Source organism: Eriocheir sinensis, chromosome 46 (genome assembly GCF_024679095.1).
Source record: "Eriocheir sinensis breed Jianghai 21 chromosome 46, ASM2467909v1, whole genome shotgun sequence".
In the NCBI taxonomy this organism is placed as follows: Eukaryota; Metazoa; Arthropoda; class Malacostraca; order Decapoda; family Varunidae; genus Eriocheir; species Eriocheir sinensis.
The window spans coordinates 11,912,937-11,936,690 of NC_066554.1; the positions used below are offsets into that span (position 1 = coordinate 11,912,937).

Consider the following 23,754-nt stretch of genomic DNA (forward strand, 5'->3'; position numbering starts at 1 on the left):
GATAAGTTTAAGGCAAAAGTCAACACCCCTCTCTCTCTCACACACACACACACAGAATGACCAAGACTGCACTGTTGACATAGATAAGTTTAAAGCAAGAGTTAATACCCTCTCACACACACACAGACACACACCGGATGACCAAGGCTGCACTGTTGACATAGATAAGTTTAAAGCAAAAATTAACACCCCCCTCTCTCTCTCACGCACACACAGAATGACCAAGGCTGCACTCTTGACATAGATAAGTTTAAGGCAAAAATCAACACCCCCCTCTCTCTCACACACACACAGAATGACCAAGGCTGCACTGTTGACATAAATAAGTTTAAGGCAAAAATCAACACCTCCCTCTCTCTCACACACACACACAGAATGACCAAGGCTGCACTGTTGACATAGATAAGTTTAAGGCAAAAATCAACACCTCCCTCTCTCTCACACACACACACAGAATGACCAAGGCTGCACTGTTGACATAAATAAGTTTAAGGCAAAAATCAACACCCCCCTCTCTCTCACACACACACAGAATGACCAAGGCTGCACTGTTGACATAAATAAGTTTAAGGCAAAAATCAACACCCTCTCTCTCTCTCTTTCTCCCTCCCAGAATGACCAAGGCTGCACTCTTGACATTGATAAAAAGCCAAAATCAATACCCTCTCTCTCTTTCTCCCTCCCAGGATGACCAAGGCTGCTCGCTTGACATTGATAAAAAGCCAAAATCGACACCCTCTCTCCCTCTCTCTCTTTTCCCCAGGACAACCAAGGTTACACTAACGAACACCCTTTCTTTCTCCCCCTCTCCCAGGATAACCAAGGGTACACTGTTGACACCATTGAGAAGTGTAAAACAAAAGTCAAGCCCCTCTCTCTCTCTCTTCCTTTCTCTCCCAGGACGACCAAGGCTGCACCCCGGACCAGACCATCCACTGGGCCGTCTTCCTACAGAATCAGCAGCGTTGTGTGCTCTTCATCGACAACATCCACATCGTCTCCGCCGCCCTCAACGCCGCCATGCTCGAGCGTTTCCAGCAGGAGGTCGTTCTCTCCATCAACAGCATTGGGCTTTCCCTTGTGGATGATATCGACAGGAAAGAGGTCGCCTACATCAGCCTAGCAAGGTCGGTGGATGTTGATTTATTAAGGCCCATGCTGTTCCTGAGACTTGTGTGTCATAGTTTCCTTGGCTACAATCTGTCCATACTTGCTTCAGACACAGGACTAGTTTTCTGATCTGTGGGAAAATGATTGAGTAGATGAATAATGTAACAGTACACCATTAGAGTTACATCAAATATTACAGACCATTCAAAAGGTAAATTTAGCCAGTCTTTCCATACTTGCTTCAGACACAGAATCAGTTTTCAGATCTGTGGGAAAATGATCAAGGAAATTAATAATATATTAGTCCACCATTAGAGTTAAGCCAAGTGTGGTAGACAATTCAAAAAGTAAAACTAGTCAGTCTGCCTATACTTGCTTCAGGCCGTAAGTAGCGGGCTTTTTTTCTTTAATATTGTTTTCTTTTTTAACGCCCTTGAACTGTCTCCTTTGCTGTAAAAAAAAAAAAAGGACCAGTTTTCAGATCTATGTTAAAGTAAACAAATAATATGTTAGTCCACCATTAGAGTTACGTCAAGTGTGGTAGAACATTGAGAGCAGCTTTCCCTCAGCTCTGGCGTGGTGTGGGAGCACTGTAAGCAGAAGGGCAGGAAGCACAGGCCCTTCACTCAGTCCCAGACGGAGCTGCTGGAGAAGTGTTACCAGCTCTACCAGGGACAGGTCAAGACAATGCCGGATGCTTCTTGCATTGAGAGCCACTATGTCATCACTCGCAACCTGGAGGTGAGCACTCGCATTAGTCCCAGGTCCCTACACACCTTCAGTTAGGGAAAAGACACATTGATGTGAAGTAAACTGTTAACCAGCAATCTAACAGACCATTTACATGTATGCACTTAGGAATGTATCAATGGAATGGCTCTTTTCAGGTTGATTATGCCAAGATGACGGTGTCCAAGCCCTTCCATAGAAAGATTCGACGCACCTTCCAGCCCGGCGTGAGGCTTGAAGTAAGTGCTTGTAGTCTTCACCCTACAGAAGATCAGACTGGCCAGTACTGGTGTATTGGTCTGGAGCCTCAGTCATAGCTGCATTAGTTCATTTTAGTATGCTCTGAAATACATGTAATAAGACTTAAGCCAAAACCAAAGTGTCCATGACTTACATTATTCACAAATCCTCAGCCTTGAGCCAGTCAATTTCACTCAGTAATAATATTAAGAGTTGAGACATGTTTTCAACACAACCAGACATAACTACAGCACAGCCAGGCTACTTATTTTCGGTAAAGGAAGTAGTTAAACATAAAAACATAATAGGGAATCATAACTAGGAACACTATACAAGCTCACACACGGCAAGTTATGATGCCCCGTGGATATCTGTTGTAATTTTACCTTGCCTTCCAGTTCCGTCAGTCCACCCACCAGCGTCAGATCCACCTCAAGGTCAACAGCCTCCAGGTGGACAACCAGGCGTGTGACGTCATGTTCCCGGTGGTCCTGGCGCGTGTGCCCACCCCTCGCAGCGTGCTGGCTGACACAGGTCTCTGAATGAAGGGTTTTGTGCCTCACACTTGGCCTAAGCTTACACTTATAAAGACTGTTGAAAGTACAAAGTCATGGGTCATTGTTGTAAGGTACCTTCTGTATATTCTTGTGTAAAAGTTGAATTCTTTATTGATTTTATTTAATGACAAATTTAACCTGTCCGCTGCGATTGGCACGGATTTGGCCTTCACTGGTAGCCTGGTAACATATACTCCCAGGTCTTTCTCTGCCTCTGTGGTGGATAGTGGAGTGTTTCCCATGTGGTATTGGTATGCTGGATATCCCCTCCCAAGGTGCAGGACTTTACATTTTTCTTCATCAAATTGTAGCAGCCACTTTTTGTTCCATTCCTGTAACTTGGCGATGTCTTCTTGTAGGAAATCCACAGTCCAGGGGTTAAGGGATCAACTTTTAAAAGGATTAATGTTCAACTCAAATACACCATGAAGGAAGAGAACTTTTACAGGTGTGTATTATAGTTACCAGAATTTACTAAAACATTATCATTATTTTTTTTCATTAGTTGCCAAGCCGTTCTGTGAGGTGAGTGTGGCCCAGAAGGTGATCTCCCCCACGCTGACGCAGTTCAAGTACTTCGCCGTGCTCATCCAAGAGTTTCACGCCAAGGTGGAGCTGCCGTTCGTCTTCGCTGTCATGGAGGTTCTGATGCCGACGAGAGAAGTCTCCACCGACCTCTACTCAGTATGTTTTATTATCATTGTGAATCTCAAGTGACAGTTTAGTGGACTTCATGTTGTACTTTTTAGCCCATTAAACACAGGAGTGGACTGTAGTCACTGCTTGTGGGTGAAATTTACAGTGCCACAATCTTGTGAATCACTCAAAGAAGGTTTCAAACAATTCACTAACATTATAACTCATCTTGTTATTCCAGGTTGAAAAGTATGAAAAGGACGAAAAGATTGTCCACGGAACACTGACCTCCAAGGTGAAGAGCCAGGCCGGAGAAGGCAGGAAGGATTACTTTGACACCCTGCACCTGTCCCCCATAAAGGTGGGTCTTGTTGTGGCCAGCTCTAGCACAGCCTGTGGTTACCTTCATCTTCAGTGATCCTTACTGCATTTCCTGTAAACAAGCATCAGGTGTAAAACTTTGTTGTTCACTCCTCCCCAGATGCACCTGAGCTTCTCCCTGTCGGCCACAGACTCCGGCACCACGGCGCCAGTGGGCAGCCAGGTGATCCACCTCTTCCTGCAGAGTGTGGGAGTCACCCTCACAGAGGTCCAGGATGTGGTCTTCAGGTACACAAGGCTGTGCCAGTGGATGGTGAAAAGTGTGAAAGAGTATATTATTGTCTGGCCTAAATCTCTGGCGTCAGCTGATAATACAGGCATGGAGTCTGCCCAGGAGTTTATGTTGCCCTTTGTTCACTCAGACTGGCGTACATGGAGCGCCAGAACCAGTGGATGAGCTGGAACCAGCTGGTGCAGGAGATGATAGCACACTACCAGGGCCAGGTCATGAAGCAGCTCTACGTGTTGGTCCTTGGCCTTGATGTGATTGGCAACCCATTCGGGCTTGTTGTGGGCTTCACCAAGGGGGTGGAAGACCTCTTCTACGAACCCATTCAGGTAAGAGAACTGTTTGCATATTTTTGATTTATGACCTGCCTGTCAGAACCAAACTCAAGGACTGTCCCTAGGTGTTCAGGAGCAATCTTTTAATAATCAGAAACTGTTGGTCATGGTATTCAGAGAGGAAGTACATATCAACCTGTGCCAACACTGCAACATTCCAGGGAGCCATTGAGGGTCCTGGGGAGTTCGCAGAGGGCATGGTGTACGGCGTGACCAGCTTCATGGGCAAGACCGTTGGGGGAGCGGCCGGAGCAGTGTCGCGCATCACAGGAACCATTGGTGAGTCACGGAGGGCTGAACACGGAAAGTTAAAAGCAAGCTTCACCCACCCGTTGGTTTGTTAGGTGTTGTTTTTGTCCCTTATTTTACTTCTTACTCAATTCCACTTGCTTCCACACACTTCACCCCTCAAGGAACTCTATACAGGAAGCTTATTTAAAATCCACTTACTTTCAGAGCTCTTTTCCTATCCCAGGCCTGCCCAAACCTTCTTACATTTACATATATTTCTACATTTATATCTACATTTATTTATTTCTTAATTTTTTTTACAACAAAGGAGGCAGCTCAAGGGCACACAAAAAAGGAAACAATAATAAAAAAATAAAAAAAGCCCGCTGCTCTCTGCTTCTAAAAAAGAATCATAACATACACAAACATTTTACATTTCCCTTTATTTTTTACAATACATTTACTTTTACATTTACAAACACATTTCCATTTAGTACTTTTTCACACACATTTACACTGACACATATTTTTTACATTTACCTTTAACTCAACTTCTTTTATTTATCTTCTTCCTCCAGGCAAGGGAGTGGCGGCCCTGACCCTGGACGATGAGTACCAGAAGCGTCGCCGGGAAGCCATGCACCGGAAGCCTGCCGACGGAATAGAGAGTTTAGCGAGGGGAGGGAAGGGCATCGTCACCGTGAGTGTTCCGCTGTATTTATATTTATTGATTTATTCGTCTGAGCTATTTTATTTATTTATTATCATTATTTTTTCAAGCTTAACCCGGTAGCAGCGATGGGCCAAATTTGTGTCTTTACCGTGTAGCAGCGACGGTCCAAATTTGTGCCATGATTTAAACTCTCTCTCTCTCTCTCTCTCTCTCTCTCTCTCTCTCTCTCTCTCTCTCTCTCTCTCTCTCTCTCTCTCTCTCTCTCTCTCTCTCTCTCTCTCTCTCTCTCTCTCTCTCATTGTTATTATCATTATTATTATTATCATTATTATCATTACAATCCTTTAGGGTGTCGTTGATGGTGTGACGGGAGTGTTCCTGAAGCCAATCGACGGTGCCCGGGAGGAGGGCGTGGAGGGCTTCTTCAAGGGCATGGGCAAGGGCGTGGTGGGCCTGGTCACGCGGCCGGCCTCGGGGGTCATCGACTTTGCCAGCGGGTCCTTCGATGCCGTCATGAGGTAGGGAACAGAGTATTACCATCACTTTTATTTTCATCTTCTCGTTCTTGACGTCTCAGGTGTTTGGGGTTTTGCTGTTAAAGCCTCGTCAAATGTGTGTGCTTGGGCGCTGAAAATGGCTCTTTGTCACCCCTCACAGAGCCACAGACTCCACCGAGGAAATCATGCGTCGTCGGCCGGCCAGGTTCATCGCAGCGGATGGCGTGATTCGTCCCTTCGTGCTGCACTATGCCCAGGGAACCAGAATGCTGCAGGTGAGAAGGTTGCCTCTTGGGGGTTAGGGCCAGCAGCATAAGACATTTTCACTTCTCACATCAACTGTTTCTCAAGGTCAAAGAGGGGATCAATCGCATTCTAATGAGTGTTTATTTAGGTTGACAGTACAGAAGAAGGGTCATATTTAGGTGTATATGCTGCAGTAAATCAGGTTTTTGCTCAGTTAAGGAGTGGGCTACTTTGTTTTAACTTTTTTTTCCCTTGAACTGCTTCCTTTAATGTAAAAATATATGTTGAAAAGATTAGCTAAGTCTGACCCCAAGGAGAAGAGAATATGAACTATTAATGAAGAAAAAGAAGAAAAATGGGTTATTAGTACAGGTAACTCTCGATTTACGTGAGTATTGTGTCCTTGAAGAGGTCGCGTAAATCAAAAACAATGTAAATCAAACAAGAGGTAGGTTTCTATCGGAAAATAAATATTCATTCAGTGGAGAGAGAGAGAGAGAGAGAGAGAGAGAGAGAGAGAGAGAGAGAATATCGCATATGAGTGGAAAAAAATGTGTAAATTAAACGTTTATTTGGATTTTGGACCCCGCGTTATTTTAAAAACGCATAAACCAAACTCACGTAAATCAAGAGTTACCTGTATCAACAATTCTTTACAGGAAATCGAGAAGGGCCGCTATGCCAAGACGGATGTGTATGTGGCTCACTCCAACATCGCCATGAGCAAGTCCGTCCTGGTGGCCACGGACAAGAGGGTCATGCAGGTCACACGCAACGACATCCTGGGTCACCTCAAGGTCTGTATACTCCACCCCAGCTCATCCCTGTACTGTCCAAATCCCTTATGCAAGAGTTAATCAGCACCTCCATTCTTCCATCCCTTTCATTAGTTCCCTTCCTGGTTTCATCACTGATCTTTCTTTCTCCCCCCTACAGCTCTTTCTAGTAGTCTTCCTCACCATACTGTCCAAATCCCTTATGCAAGAGTTAACCAGCAGCTTCATTCTTTATCCCTTTCACTATTTCCCTTCCTGCTTTTATCATCTTGCTTTCTTTTCCCTTCTATCTCTATCTAGTAAACTCCTCTCTAGCTCATCCATATACTGTCCAAATCCCTTATGCAAGAGTTAACCAGCATCTCCATTCTTTCATCCCTCTCACTAGTTCTCTTCCTTCTTTAATTATCTAGTTTTCTTTTCCCTTCTATCTCTATCTAGCAAACTCCTCTCTGGCTCATCCATATACTGTCCAAATCCCTTATGCAAGAGTTAACCAGCAGCTTCATTCTTTATCCCTTTCACTATTTCCCTTCCTGCTTTTATCATCTTGCTTTCTTTTCCCTTCTATCTCTATATAGTAAACTCCTCTCTGGCTCATCCATATACTGTCCAAATCCCTTATGCAAGAGTTAACCAGCAGCTTCATTCTTTCATCCCTCTCACTAGTTCTTTCTTTAATTATCTAGTTTTCTTTTCCCTTCTATCTCTTTCTAGTTCTGTTCCATACACATACATTATTTATGCCCAAAACTTTACCCTCATGATCTGTTCCCTCCCTTACAGTTCCAAGCTCCTTCCCTTCCTTGACTATGCACAGCTATAACATGCATCCCCAACTTTTCCTTTCCCTTCTATTCCCTTCCTCACAGTTTCAAGCTCCTTCCCTTCCTTGACTATGCACAGCTATAACATGCATCCCCAACTTTTCCTTTCCCTTCCATTCCCTTCCTCACAGTTTCAAGCTCATTCCCTTCCTTGACTATGCACAGCTATAACATGTCCCCATTCTTTCCTTTCCCTTCCATTCCCTTCCCCACTGTTCCAAGCTCCTTCCCTTCCTTTCTTACGTGTCTTTTCATCTTCACTAATCAACCAGCTCTCTCAACAGTATTATCTTGTCTCCACTACTCATTCAGGGCTTCCATTGTGCAGTGTGTAGGTTTAGCTTTAACATATGTCCTCAACTTAACCTTAATCCTTCTTGTCCCTCCCTCACTGTTCCAAGCTCATTCCCTTCCCTTCTTTTGTGTCTTTTCATCTTCACTTATCAACCAACTCTCAACATTATCATCATTCAGGGCTTCTAGTGTGCATTGCCTTAGTTTAGCTATAACATATGTCCTCAACTTAACCTTAATCCTTCTCTTCCCTCCCTCACTGTTCCAAGCTCATTCCCTTCCCTTCTTTTGTGTCTTTTCATCTTCACTTATCAACCAACTCTCTCAACATCATCATCATTCAGGGCTTCCATTGTGCAGTGCTTGAATTTAGCCCCCAACCTTACCCTTACCTTGCATTCCCTTCCCCACAGGTCGAATGGGTTCACAGCTTCGACGAGATGTCCGAGCCTCCCGTGCTGACTACCAACGGCCTGCGCCTGAGTGTGAAGCAGGAGAAGAGGCGCATGCTGGGGGTGTTCGGTGGCGGCAACAATACCAAGGTGGTGCAGTTAGGCTCGGTTGAACAAAACCATGTAAGTCGCCAACATCAAGATTTGCCCCCTAACCCCATGCATGGTAGAAGTCATGGTAGCACTCTTTACAGTAACCCACCGCCACAGCACCCTGGTAGTGGCCCACAGCACCCTCAAACAGCCCCGCAGTACCCTAATACAAGCCCACAATACCCCAGTAAAGCTCCACAAAACCCAAACCCAAGCCCACAGTACCCTGCCAGAGCCCCACAAAGCCCAAACACACGCCCATCATGGTTCTCTAGTAGCAGGCCAAGACAGACTGAATCCCCTGCCCCTATGAGAGGTCTCTTTGGCATGGTTGGCACAATAGGAAGTGGCATTACTAAGATCGGCAGAGACGTTGCTGAAGGCATCTCAAAAGCTGCCACCGGACAAGGCATAACGCAACCCAGCGTGCCGTCGGGAAGCACAGGCCGTGGCAGCTGGGTCAGGCCAAGAGCTGCACCTCCACCGCCAGTAGCTCAGTCCGTGCCGCAGTCCGAGCCCCCACAAGTCTGCATAGAGTGGGAGAATGTCGTTAAGTATGTCGAGGTGCCGAGGGAAGACTCGACCATGCAGGTATTTGATCACATCCTGTTTGACCTTCACATGTTTTGTGTGGGCCAATGTATAAAGATTCTGAGGTGGGCATGTCAAGGCTTCAAGTGTGTGGAGCAAGACTGGACACTCTCTTGCTATTGGAGACCTTCTGAGGCGATTAACTGTGGCTTATTTTGAAGATTCTGAGGCGATCTTGTGGAGGCTTGAATGTGTGGAGCAAGGCTGGAAACTCTTGTGATTGGAGACTTTCTATTGTTTCCAGATGATTAACAGTGGCTGGCTTATTTTGAGGTGATTAACCAGTGTGTGAAGATTCTGAGGTGGTCTTGTGGAGGCTTGAATGTGCGGAGCAATGCTGGATATTCTCTTGCAATTGGAGACTCTATTGTTTCCAGATGATCAACAGTGGCTGGCTTATTTTGAAGTGATTAACCAGTGTGTAAAGATTCTGAGGTGGTCTTGTGAAGGCTTGAATGTGCGGAGCATGGCTGGAAACTCTTGTGATTGGAGACCTTCTATTGTTTCTAGATGATTAACTGGCTTATTATATTGAGGTGATTAACTCTGGGTTCCCAAATGGCAGGATAACATGTCTGTCTCTGTCTCTGGCTGTGGCTTGTTGGTCTGTCCTCTTGCTTGTAGCCTAACCTTGATTTCCTTATGTCCTCTTGGAAATAGAGAAAGAATTACCCAGTTGTGATTCTGGATGATTAACTCTGGCTTATTATTTTGAGGTGATTAACTCTGGCTTTTCGAGTGGCAGGATAACATACCTGGCTGTGGCTCGTTGGTCTGTCCTCTTTCCTGTAGTCTAACTTTGATTTTCTTTATAATGTCTACTGTAAAAAAGGGAAAAAAGAGTTCAGTAGTGTGGTTGCTTATATATTTGTCCTGTAGAGTTGCTTGTAATCTAATGTTGATTTACTCAATAACATCTTACTACTCAGAGTTTGGACAAGAATGGTCTAGTAGTTAGCAGAGTGAAGAGATGGGATGCCTGTCATTTACACAACATCCCCAACCCTTGACAGCATTCTGGGTGTGTGCATGCATCCACGGGCTGTCCATACTTGAAATTTGCTGTTCCTCATTCTTGGCAACATGTTAGCCACTGTACCACTCACACACACACACGCACACACACACATATAGAGGTTTGGAACAGACTAAGGGAAGAAATAGTATCGGCAAAGAGTGTGCAGAACTTCAAGGAAAAGTTGGATAATTATAGATATGGAGATGGGACCACACAAGCATAAGCCCAGGCCCTGTAAAATTACAACTAGGTAAATACAACTAGGTAAATGCACACACACACACACACTCTTGTACAATAACTTCTCTTTGACAGTTCACCCATAAGACCTCAATTGTTTATTTTTATTTTCTTTATGTCTTTTCTTCTTCACTTATCAACCAACTCTCTCAACACTGTTATTTCTGCCCCAAACCATCCTGCCCCATCCTGCTCTTCCCAGCCCCAACCCATCCTGCCCTGCCCTGCCCTGCCCTGCTCTGCCCTGCTCTCCCCGGCCCCAACCCATCCTACCCTGCCCTGTCCTGCCCCGCCCTGCCCTGATCTGCCCTGCTCTTCCCAGCCCCAACCCATCCTGCCCCGGCCTGTGAATACGAAGTCAATGTTGTATAAACTGGCGAGGTTATCTGCATGTCGTAATAGGGAGTGGGCCTTGCATGACTGATGAGATCTTTTCCTTCTTGCTTAGTTTGTCTGGCCCTGTCCAGCCTCTGTCGGGATTGTTTGCCAGCTACTCACTCTGCATAGGAGGAAAAAACATCCCTGGAAAATTGAGATGATATGTAAAAATGAAGTTGTCAAAATAAAGAATGTTACGGCCGATCAGAGAGAGGGTGAGAGAGACAGAGAAAGAGAGAGAGAGTGTCGAGTCAGAGGTCATTGGTTGATGTTTACGCGTTCGCCGGTCTTATCGCATAGGGTTAATGTAGGGTTCTGTCTCACTCTGTCTCTCTCACCCTTTCTTTGTCTCTCTGATCGGCGGTAACAAAGATTGTTTATCAATCTTAATTTGGACAGTTCATTTCTTCGTCTCGGTGTAATTGGCCATGCTGGTTATCTCTTTGTGATTACGAGTATGCATATAACTTGGCAAACACACCCTCCTGTAACCCCTTCAAATTACTTTTATAGAGTCGTCCCTCAAATAGTACGGTTTCCAATAGTTCGGTTTCAGTTTTACGTGGATTTTCATAGAAGATTTATTTAGGATTTTTAAATTTCCCGATAAAAAAGATCTTCTATGGCAATCCGTATTAAACCGAAACCGAACTATTGGAAACCGTGCTATTTGAGGGATGACTGCATACTTTGTGTCATTTTGCTTATGAAGAAGAAATAACTTATATCGACAATACAAACATAAATTGAGGAGTTGCATTTGTAGAAGCAAATTTTTAAGAACATTTTTGACTCCCATGAAAAGTAATATCCAGTGTAAGATTGAGGAAGATTTTTACCCTCAAAAAAGTAATATCCAGTGATAGATTGAGGAAGATTTTTACTCTCCATGAAAAGTAATATCCAGTGATAGATTGAGGAAGATTTTTACCCTCTCAGACAAGCAATATCCAGTGCAAGATTGTGGAAGATTTTTACCCCCCTCAGAAAACTAATATCCAGTGTTTTATATGCAACTGAGCCATTTATTACAGCAAGAAAAAATTAAAACATCACATGTCACCCGAACACAAGACTCACATTATTGAAGTTTGCATGTTATCGAAGCTTTTTGCATTGTGTAACCCCTAATTTCCTTTCTATTTCCAGTGGTTCCTGTCAGAGCTGAGCGCAGCCTACATCAAACATGAACAGTAGTAGTACGTAGGAGCAGCTGGTGAAATTAGAGAAATGAAAACAACCCCTGTAGCTTTTTGACTGCACAGCGTTAGAAGATGTACCACGTGAGATCTGGTGAAATTAGAGAAATGAAAACAACCCCTGAAGCTTTTTGACTGCACAGCGTTAGAAGATGTACCACGTGAGATCTGGTGAAATTAGAGAAATGAAAACAACCCCTGTAGCTTTTTGACTGCACAGCGTTAGAAGATGTACCATGTGAGATCTGGTGAAATTAGAGAAATGAAAACAACCCCTGAAGCTTTTTGACTGCACAGCGTTAGAAGATGTACCACGTGAGATCTGGTGAAATTAGAGAAATGAAAACAACCCCTGAAGCTTTTTGACTGCACAGCGTTAGAAGATGTACCACGTGAGATCTGGTGAAATTAGAGAAATGAAAACAACCCCTGAAGCTTTTTGACTGCACAGCGTTAGAAGATGTACCAGCGTGAGATCTGGTGAAATTAGAGAAATGAAAACAAACACACACACACACACACTTCTTGGACAGACAGACCTCACCCACTGTACATACCATTCCTTAAGACGAACGACCTCATGTGAAAGGGTGACTCTATGCCTATGACTCTATGTTAAACTGAGGGATATTTATTGCCCCTCAGACAAGGAATAGCCAGTGGTGTAAGATTGAGGAAGATTTTTAACTCCCTCAGACAAGTAATATCCACTGTAAGATTGAGGAAGATTTTTAACTCCCTCAGAAAGGTAATATCCATGTAAGATTGAGGAAGATTTTAAGAACATTTTTGAGTCTCGTGAAAAGTAAGATCCAGTGAAAGATTGAGGAAGATTTTTACTCCTATGAAAAGTAATATCCAGTGTAAGATTGGGGAAGATTTTAACCCCTTCAGACAAGTACCAGTGTAAGATTGAGGAAGATTTTTACCCCCCCCCCCCCTTCCCCCTCAGAAAAGTAATATCCATGTAAGACTAAAAATTGATTGTCTGATTGTGATTGAGGAAGATTTTTAACTGCTCAGAAAAGTAATATCCCATGTAAGATTGTGGAAAATATTTAACCCCCTCAAGTAAGGTCCATGTAAGAGTCCCTCCCATTGTTGCAAGAATAGGCCTTTGCGAGACTGTACAGTGAGCGACTGATAGGCGTAAGAATGTAAGGCTGCACAGGGGTTAACGTAAGCAAGAATCAGCCTTTGCGAGACTCTGTACAGTGAGCGATTGATAGGCGTAAGAATGTAAGGCTGCACAGGGGTTAGCGTAAGCAAGAATCGGCCTTTGCGAGACTCTGTACAGTGAGCGATTGATAGGCGTAATAATGCAAGGCAGCACAAGGGTGAGGGGTGAGCGTAAGTTTAAGTGAGCGGACATTTCCAGACCGGGACCATTACGTTTCTTGTGTACATTTCGTCGCGTCGCCCCGGCCGTCACCCGGGATGTGTCTTTGGTGTTGATTTTGAGGACGATAAAACTGTATTAACTTGCTCCTGTTGTTGTTGTCGTTCTTCTTCTTCTTTTTGCTAATCTTTATGCCACTAAGATCATGTCTGTATATATATTTTATTTTTTTTTTTTTTTTTTTTTTTTTTTTTTTTTACAACAAAGGAGACAGCTCAAGGGCACAAAAAAAGGAAACAATGATAAAAAAAAAATCCCTCCACTCGCTGCTCCTATTGTATGGTATTTTTTCCTTTCTATTTTTATTTCTATTATTTTCCTGCAATGATACTGACACTTAAATTACCAGATACTTATTACATTTATTCATTCCTTATTTATTTTTGTTTTCTTTCATCAATTTCTAAGCACTCCAGGACCTTGTATATGTGTTTCAGTGTTGATTTTGTACCCTGGGATGAGGCTTATTATTTTTTTCTTTATTTTTTCACTAATTTCTAAGCTTTCCCATTTATATTTTTTTTTCTTTCATCAATTTCTAAGCACTCCAGGACCTTGTATATGTGTTTCAGTGTTGATTTTTCTTTATTTTTTCACTAATTTCTAAGCTTTCCCATTTATATTTTTTTTTCTTTCATCAATTTCTAAGCACTCCAGGACCTTGTATATGTGTTTCAGTGTTGATTTTGTACCCTGGGATGAGGCTTATTATTTTTTTCTTTATTTTTTCACTAATTTCTAAGCTTTCCCGGAGAGTGATGTGTGTGTAGGGAGCGGCCAGTCAACCATCGTCACTTCCTCTTATTACCAGCTTTAAGTTCTTCCCTTCAATTACTCAGCTTTAATTCCTTTCCTACACCGGTTCTTTCCTTCATGTGGTCAGTCAGTGTCCCTTCCCTGCCCAGTTACGGATTCACGGGTTCCAGATGCATATTACAGACGTCCCTCAAATAGTACAGTTTCCAATAGTTCGGTTTTGGTTTTATGTGGATTTTCTAAGATTTTTAAGGATTTTTAAATATCCCGACAAACAGGAAATGTAAAAATCCTAAAAGATCTATGACAATCCGTATAAAACCGAAACCGAACTATTGGAAACCGCACTATTTGAGGGATGACTGTATTGTCTCCGCTTTACCTGTCATTCATAACATTTAGCACTAGTAAGTTGTTTTGTACTCCTTCGTAATGAGGAGGCACGGGGATTAATTTAGTATCAGTTCTTGTGTGTGCGGAAGTTCCTTGATTATCACACTGTTTTGAGTTTGTATCATTTTGTATTTTCTTAACGAAGAGGTTTGACGGTTAGTATATATAAGTTTGTCATAGTGGAAGTTACCCTGATTTTCACACGTTTTGACTTGTTTTGTATTTTCATAATGAGAAAGTTTTGTATTTTCATAATGAGGAAGTTTGGTAATAGACGTATAAGAGTTTTTCATTTTTTCGTAGTGGAAGTTAATCTTATTTTCACACATTACTTCCACTGTTTTGTATTTTCATAATGAGGAAGTTTAGTGATAGACGTATAAGAGTTTTTCATTTTTTCATAGTGGAAGTTAATCTAATTTCCACACTGTTTTCACTTCTGTTGTTTTGTATTTTCATAATGAGGAAGTTTAGTGATAGACGTATAAGAGTTTTTCATTTTTTCATAGTGGAAGTTAATCTAATTTCCACACTGTTTTCACTTGTAATGTTTTCTATTTTCATAACGAGGAAGTTTGCAAAGAGATGTATAAGATTTTATTGTGTTTATAGTGAAAGTATTCTGGTTTCCGCACTGTTTTCATTTCTGTTGTTTGTATTTTCATAACGAGGAGGTTTGCCGATAGTTATACGGTTTTCCTATTGTGGAAGCACCTGGTTTTCATACTGGTTTAACTATTGTCGCTTTAAGTTTTGTTGATGACTGGTGTTGTTGTCGCCACCAGCCAGCCAGTGAGTTGTTCCCTGCGCCTGTTCCTTCCTCATCCCGGGCCCAGAGTAAACAAGACTCTGTTCATCGTTTTACATGACTTATCTTTAGTATCATATAAAATTACTTGAGTGTTTCGGTCATTATTTCTATAAAAGACTACGGAAACAGCTTCAGCCACTCAGCAACCACTCCAGGAAAGGAATCTATCTCTCGTATATGAAATGGTTAGATTATTTAGGTCATTTTTTCTATCAAGGCTCCCGTCAATCAGTAATGCCTCCAGGAAGGGGACTGAGCCTAACGGACATTTGTATGGCTGAAATATAACCGAATGAAATATTACTTAAAATGATGAACTCTGCAATGCCATCAATGAATCAAGGAAAAAATCATATCATCTTAGGTCTCACTACATCATGAAGAGATTGACTTACACTTTGCGTATATATTATTATTTGTCATTGTGGTTCATGCTTTCTACCTTTTTAAGACCTGTTCACCTTGCTAGAAGACTTTAGTAAATCTGCAAGCTTGTGTTATATTGATACATGTACCTTACTTGCTGCATAACTTGATCAAACCTCTGTTCTCCTATCTTTTGTAACACTAATGTATCTCTCTTTCCCTGTGTCTCTGTATCTCCTCCGTTTGTTCTATTCCTCTGTATCTCTGTTGTCAACCTCACCCGATCATTTTTGGTTTGAATATTATGGGCTACACTGCTTTAATTCTCACTAATGTACATCTCTGTTTCTTGTGTCAACCCTACCAGATCATTTTAATATTTGGTGATGCCACAGGCTAGATACATGTAACTTAAGGGCTGCACTACTTGATTCTCACTACTGTATCTCTGGGACTTGTCAACCTCACTACATCATTTATAGGTTGGATATTTTATGGTTCGCACTCACACCCATGATTCACGCTGTCTGATTTTGCACTGTTCAGAACGAGACTAATCTTCCACGTGTTTCTGATCAGTCGCTTCAGTTGGGTGATATTGAAGCATTGTAATTTGATGCTTACAGAATGATCGTAAGAAATTTTGTGTCTTGCATGTAAAGGGAAATCAGAAAAAAGCTGTTTGGTCTTGGCATTGAAGCATCGTACTAACTTAATGTTTGGAGAATGATCGTAAGAAATTTTGTGTCTTGCATGTAAAGGGAAATCAGAAAAAAAAGCTTCACACAGTTACCAAGTCAGCTGTTTGGTCTTGGTATTGAAGCACTGTACTAACTTAATGTTTAGAGAATGATCGTAAGAAGTTTTGTGTCTTGCATGTAAAGGGAAATCAGAAAAAAAAGCTTCACACAGTTACCAAGTCAGCTGTTTGGTCTTGGTATTGAAACACTGTACTAACTTAATGTTTAGAGAATGATCGTAAGAAATTTCGTCTTGCATATTAAAGGAGATCAGAACAAGTCTTCACACAGTTACCAGATCACCAAAGTATACAGGTGTCCCTCAAATAGTACAGTTTCCAATAGTTCAGTTTTGGTTTTATGTCGATTTTCTAAGAAGATTTTTTAGGATTTTTTAATTTCCCGACAAGCAGGAAATGTAAAAATCCTAAAATATCTTCTATGACAATCCCTATAAAACTGAAACCGAACTATTGGAAACCGTACTATTTGAGGGACAACTGTAGTTCCAAATGGAAAAAAGTAACACATTGCTTGCAGGCCAGAGAGAACTAACTCATCACACGCCAGATTTTATTATGCATGGTACTGCCAGAAGCCTTCACTCGTGCCGTCCTTAATAGAATACAACAGTTAGGTAGTTAGGTCAGTGTCCGTAGAGGTTCCTTAAACATTCATGCTCCGTAATACCAAACTGGATGACTTCCCTTGGTCTATATGGGGGTCAGATAGCAGAAATACCATCGTAGTATACCAGCAAAATCCCTTAGACATTCACACTCCGTAATACCAAACTGGATGACTTCCCTTGGTCTATGTGGGAGTCAGATAGCAGAAAATACATTATAGTATATTAGAAAAATCCCATAGACTGTCATGGTTTCCTACTTGATGTGTGACTATACAGAACTCCATAATACCATACTAGCTGATTTGAATATGTACGGTAGTCAGATAATGGAAATAACATATATAAGAAGCCTACCAGTGACTTACCCTCCCTTATAAATATCTCCGTTCCTTATGTACTTAAAAAAACTAGTGTGAGGAGTGAATGTCCCTATCCAGTGTGTATTTGCATCGTTGATTAAGGGGAAAAATAAGTAAGGTTTTTGTGGCTTTTATTCACAGCATGAGGAGGAGTTTTACCATGATAGGTGTAGCTGAAGGGAGTGATGGTGTCTCCCTCCCTCTCTCTATGGTATGTCTATGCAGTGGAGGGAAGATCAGTTTTGCTTAAGGAAGATGAGATAAGTTGCTATGGCTTTTATTTAGAGCAGGAGAAGTATTACCAGGATGAGTGCAGCTGTAGTGTAGAGAGTGACTGTTCATCTTCTTCCCTTCCTCCAGTGTGTGTGTATCATTGCTTTCGGAGGGAAGAAAAGTCAAGTAGGTTTTGCTTAAGAAAGGAAGATAAGAGAAGTTACTATGTCGCTGTTATTTAGAGCAGGAGTATTACCAAAGTGCAGCTGTAGTATAGAAAGCGACCATGCCTCCTCCATCCCTCCTTTCCCTCTCTTTCCCTCCCTCCAGTGTGTATGCAGCATTGCTTAGGAAGGAAGGAAAATCAAGTTGTTGCAGCTTTAGGTTACAAAAGGTGGAGGAAAAGAGGTGTGACAGGTGGATAGGCAATGGTCAGAAACTTGTATAAAACTTGTATAGCAATGATGGCTTGTGAGGAATAATGCTGAAGTTAAGCTGTTAAGCACTACAGGTGTTTATTGAAGGAAGGGGCATTAGGAATCTTCATGTATATTTTTTTCAATTATTATTTGCTTTTATATATGAAAGTCTTTAATCTATTCCACAGCATTTCTATTGTACTGTATATATTTTTTTATTATTCTCTTTCTTAATTCAATATATGCAAGCTTTAATCTATTCCACAACTCTTCCCCTGTATGTATTTTTTTCATTATTATTGCATTTTTCTATTCAACATACACAAGTTCCTATTTATTCCACAATTCTTATACTCCAGATCTCTCAGTAAAAGATGATAGTGTGGTTATATTGAGAGACTAAGGAGCATAGAAGTTACAAGAAGAATCAGCCGTGGTAATGATGTTGAGGAAGGTAAATGAGTTAACCAGATAATACGATGTACACCTTGCTCCATAAAAGCATAAGAATTAGGTGAATACATAAGCTCTCTAAGTAATGCATGTAACCAATAGGCTGCATAGAGTGAGTATATAACAGGACAAGACTGCATCCTTTCTTAATTCGAGAGGCACGGTCCGGCCCCTTAGAAACTTAGCTTAAAAAAGGCTGTGAGGTGTTATGGTATCAGTAATGGTGTGAATGTGTGCATGATGCTGTCCTTGAATGATATACAGTCGTCCCTCAAATAGTACAGTTTCCAATAGTTCGGTTTCGGTTTTATACAGCTTGTCATAGAAGATCTTTTAGGATTTTTGAATTTCCTGCTCGTCGGGAAATTTAAAAATCCTAAAAAATCTTCTTAGAAACTCCACATAAAACCAAAACCTAACTATTGGAAACCGTACTATTTGAGGGACGACTGTATATGTCTGTGTATTGAGGCCCATATCATAAGGCAGTTCTTAATGTTATGAGTGCAAGTGTTCTTCTTATCCTTGGCCTGTCTTCTTACATCTGCTTGCGTAGAGAAAAGCAATGCTGATTACAAGGTTCCTGGGTTCTATAGAGACAAAATCAAATGGGAAAACGCATGCTAGAGTGCTGAATAGAGAATAGTAAATAATATATGCATATGTGCAAAGTAGATTCACTGCTTGAGGTGGCCAGGTATTCAATAGTGTGAGCTTTGTGTGGAAATGAGGAAACAGTACATTGTTGTTATTATTATTATCATTATTATTATTATTGGGAAGGCAAGATTCTTAAGAGTTTACTTGTTAGAAGGATGTATATATTAATGAGAAGAATTACAGTGGATTTTGGCATTCTATATATTTTGTGAAGAGTTGTAACATAATCAAGAATAATACTAGTTTAACGCCCTGAATTTCACTCCACTCTGCTCCCACACAACCACAGCGTGTAAGAAAACATACAGTAAACTAATCCAGACAAGGAAAGGTTTTGCTGGAGCCGGGGATCAAACCCGCGACCAGCAAGACGGGAGAGCCACTCCTTAACCAGTCGGCCAAAGAGACAACCCCCTCACAGAGTTATGGGAGGCTCGCCCTTAGGCAGGTTAGATGCACTAGACTAGAGGCTTGGATATTAATTAAATTACATGCATGTAACATTGAAGTTGTTATACAATTACCAAGGAATACATTAGTCTTTTTGCAATCTTTTTTTATCAACTCTTAATCTTATGTGATCATGTTACTGGGCTGTACTCTGTGCCCTCTTGTAGACTCATGTGTTAAGCTCTTGATAGGTCGAAATTTTGACCTAGGAATGAATTTGATGAATGTCCTTTAATGGGTCAGAGTCAAGCTATTGTATTACAGGAGGAAATACTGAAGTGTTGAAAGACATTAGTTACTTTTTACTTACACGGAATCACAGAGTTACAGGTTTACTTTACTTTATAATGAACAAAGAGCCTTGAATTCCATAGTCCAATGGCAATTAAGTAGTTAGTCTTTCATTTTACTGTATAGTTAATGATAAAGGAGCATTAGATTCTATAGTTGAAGGGTTGATACTTAGTCTTTCACTTTACTCTATAGTTTATGATCTAGGAGCATTGGATTCAGTAGTTCAAGGTCCGATACTTAGTCATTTATTTCTACTCTAGCTTATGGTAAAGGAGCATTCAGTAGTCCAAAGAGTAGTATACTTAGTAATTTATTTTCACTTGATAATTTCTGATAGCGGAACATTACCTTCTTTATTTCAAGGGCTGGTACTTTGTCTTTTATTTTTACGCTATAGCTTATTATAAAGGAGCATTCAGTAGTCCAAAGGCTAGTATACTTAGTCATTTATTTTCACTCAGTAATCTATGATAGAGGAACACTGCCTTCTGTATTTCAAGGGCTGGTACTTTGTCTTTTATTTTCACTCTATAGTTCATGTTAACCCTCTCGCACACCATAAGTTTCTGTTCCACTCACCATGCATTTCTCAGGCCCGACCGGACTTTTTTTGCCGCTGCAATACTCTACATTCCCGGACGTATTTTACCCTTACAGATATATCGTACCCCAATAAATTTGGTATCAGTGGCTTCATAAAGACTTGTACTAGAACATGCACAAATGAAAATAGAGGAAAGTATATATATATAAGCAATACAAACTTGTTTCAAGTCTCAGTATAGAGTATTGTAGACAGTAAATCCGAAGTACCAACTCTTCCCCACTCGCTAGCTCGAAATTTTGTGGGCCAACTTTTTTAGCTGAATATATGTTTCGAAGCGGAATTTAGTGAGCTCAAAGCTCCTCATCTATGCTCCTTAGAAAGGTTGCCCTATGTTACCATTAACAAACTTATCCCAACAAATGACGCTCCCAAATTTGACGCAATTTCACCGAAAACTTAATTTTTAATAAATTTTTAAAACTTTTATGACGCGTTTCGCGTCATCGTGCGCCAGGACCTTTTACCCTTTGATGACGCGAAATGCATCATCGTGCGTGAGAGGGTTAACAGAGCAACGCCCTCTATGTTTCCAGGGCTGGTGTTTAGTCTTTATTTTCACTATGTTTATGAGAGAGGAACACTGTCTTCTGTATTTCAAGGGCTGGTACTTTGTCTTTTATTTTCACTCTTTAGTTTGCATTAACAGAGCAATGCCGTCTGTATATAGTCCAGTGTTGCCATGCCCTGCTGTGACCCTCAAGAACTTAATCTGCACATGGGCGGGTGTTAGTGGCGGCACCTGTTATAGGAATGGCACAAAATTTTTATATACATACGTTCTTTTTGTATGCGTTTGAGTGAGTCCATCGTGCAGCATTACAAGCTTGTTAGTGATAGCTATGCATGAGTGGTAATGTTAACTATTTATCTTTGAAGAAGCAAAATGTAGGCTAATAGTTATGGGAAATTATCTGTACTGAAGGAGTTTATGATTTGTATAACTATCAGCTGAAACTAAGGATAGTGCGGGTTAGGAAGAAATGTACAGTGCTATCTTCTCCCTCCTCTTCCTCCTCCTCCTTCTTCCTCCTCCTTCAATCTTCAATACATAAGCTGACTAGGTATATCAAATTACTTGTGTGGAAAAGAATGAATATATGATTTGTAACTATCAGCTGAAACCAAGGATATTGTGTGTGAAGAAAAAATGTATAATGCTGTCTTCTCCCTCTTCTTCCTCCTCCTCCTCCTCCTCCTCCTTCTTCTTCCATAATTTGTCCAATGATTTCTTCCATAATTTGTCTCCTCCTCCTCCTTTATCTCCTCTTCCTCCTCCTCCTCCTCTAGTGATATGAAGTCAGCCATCACCATCACCTTGTTATATATATATATCATGGCAGTACGCTTGCTCTCTTGATAATGGTGAATCTATGCTGATGGTGAAATTATGGAAACTATACTGACTTAAAAAACCTTAGGAAATAATTATATATAGTGGCAAATACAGATACATGCAGTGTTGGTGGAACCCTGCCAGGCATATTATGGTTTACTTTTTATATGTATTAGTTTAGATTGTTATGTTAAGATGCTACGAGAAGTTCCTTAGCTGATATGTAATGTGCCGAGCGAGGGTTTGCCGGCACACACACATACACACACACATATACATAGGCAGACATGAATGGCTTTTTTACGACTTGTATAACCTCTTTGATGCTACAGTAAAAGAGATATGATGCTAATATGTCGTGTCTTTTATCATTGCAATAGATTCTAGGAGATGACTGAAGGAAATTGCATGGGGAAAGGAGATCAGTTTAAGTATGGTCGGTAAATGAAGATGAATAATAAGGTAGAATATGAAGTTGATTAAGTAGATGGAAGATGATTATGAGGAAGACTGAAGTAGATTGAAGATGAATGAATAACTAATGAATTACAGGAAGGAAGATAAGTAGATTAATGATACAGAAGATGAATGATGAAGTAGCGAAAGACTGAAGTAGATTGAAGATGAATGAATGACTAATGAATTACAGGAAGGAAGATAAGTAGATTAATGATACAGAAGATGAATGATGAAGTACATGAAGACTGAAGTAGATTGAAAATGAATGAATGACTAATGAATTACATGAAGGAAGATAAGAAGATAAATGATAAAGCAGATGAATGATGAAGTACATGAATAATGAAAAAGTAGAGTCTAACACAGTAAAAGTAACCTGTGTGAAGTATATTCAGGAGATGAGTGAAGAAAAGTAATAGGAAATGAGTTACAGTTTGAGTAGATGAATCTTTTATCATTGGAAAGCCCTAATAAAAGGGAGCCAGCCAAATTCAGTGACCTGTTTGAAGTATAATAATAAAAGAACCTGTTTGTGTCAAGTATAAAAAGTACAGAAGGAAACTTAATATTGTCTGAAGTATAAAAAGGAAGTTACCTGCCGTATACAAAATTAATTGACCTGTTTGAAGTATAATAATAATAAAAGAACCTGTTTGTGTCAAGTATAAAAAGTACAGAAGGAAACTTAATATTGTCTGTAGTATAAAAAGGAATTAAGTTACCTGCCATATACAAAAACAATTAACCTGTTTGAAGCATAAAAGAAATAACTTGAATTTGTCTACATAAAGTGTTAATTAAAAGATGTAATTACCTGTCTGAGGCATATTTAGGAGATGACTCAAGGAAATTAATTGCATGGGGGAAAGGAGATCAGTTTAAGCTTAGCAAACAATTAAAGATAAATGAATAATATGAAGTTCAGGAGATGGATGATGAAGTAGATGAGAGTTGAAATAAATGAATGATGAATTAGATGAATAATGGAGATAAATAATTATGAATGATGTAGGTGAATAATGAAGCATAGATAGATGAATAAAGATGGAGTAGATGAATAATAACGTAGATGAATGAATGACTTAATTATAGATAGATGATGAAGGATATGAATGATGAAGTAGATGAATAATGAAGTGGATGAATAATAAATGAAGTAGAAGAATAATGAAAAAAATTAATAATGATTAAGTAGATGGATGATGAAGTAGATGCAGCAGATGGATGATGAAGTAGATGGATGATGAAGGAGATGGATGATGAAGTAGATGGATAATGAAGTAGATGGATAATGAAGTAGATGGATGAAGTAGATGGATGATGAAGTAGATGAATGATGAAGTAGATGGATGATGAAGTGGATGAATGATGATCGAAGTAGATGGATGATGAAGTAGATGAATGATGAAGTATAGACGGATGATGAAGTAGATGGATGATGAAGTAGATGAATGATAAAGTAGGTGGATGATGAAGTAGATGAATGATGAAGTAGATGGATGATGAAGTGGATGCATGATGAAGTGGATGGATGATCAAAGTAGATGGATGATGAAGTAGATGAATGATGAAGTAGATGGATGATGAAGTAGATGAATGATGAAGTATAGACAGATGATGAAGTAGATGCAGTAGATAAATGATGAATTAAGTATAGATGGATGATGAATTAAGTAGAT

At 40.6% G+C, this 23,754-nt stretch overlaps 1 protein-coding gene and 1 long non-coding RNA gene across 3 annotated transcripts in view; one reads left to right on the top strand and one right to left on the bottom strand.

The window, feature by feature from the left end:
* Positions 1 to 13,329, top strand: part of LOC126981123 (intermembrane lipid transfer protein Vps13-like) — a gene marked incomplete in the record, with an annotated part of 66,210 nt that extends 52,881 nt beyond the window's left edge. Inside the window, 16 exon segments of one of the 2 annotated variants that reach the window (XM_050831836.1) lie at positions 901 to 1,127; positions 1,680 to 1,851; positions 1,998 to 2,078; positions 2,478 to 2,613; positions 3,142 to 3,320; positions 3,514 to 3,633; positions 3,754 to 3,881; positions 4,016 to 4,211; positions 4,379 to 4,496; positions 5,027 to 5,148; positions 5,470 to 5,639; positions 5,779 to 5,893; positions 6,524 to 6,661; positions 8,175 to 8,336; positions 11,683 to 11,746; positions 12,132 to 13,329. In XM_050831836.1, coding sequence (XP_050687793.1) covers positions 901 to 1,127; positions 1,680 to 1,851; positions 1,998 to 2,078; positions 2,478 to 2,613; positions 3,142 to 3,320; positions 3,514 to 3,633; positions 3,754 to 3,881; positions 4,016 to 4,211; positions 4,379 to 4,496; positions 5,027 to 5,148; positions 5,470 to 5,639; positions 5,779 to 5,893; positions 6,524 to 6,661; positions 8,175 to 8,336; positions 11,683 to 11,730 — 2,112 coding nt within the window. 2 annotated transcript variants of the gene reach the window in all.
* On the bottom strand, positions 13,292 to 22,501 carry LOC126981125 (uncharacterized). The gene is made up of 2 exons (XR_007733747.1): positions 13,792 to 22,501; positions 13,292 to 13,685 (listed from the first exon to the last, which is right to left on the bottom strand). It is a non-coding gene; the product is annotated as an uncharacterized LOC126981125 (long non-coding RNA).
* Positions 22,502 to 23,754: the final 1,253 nt, after the last annotated feature.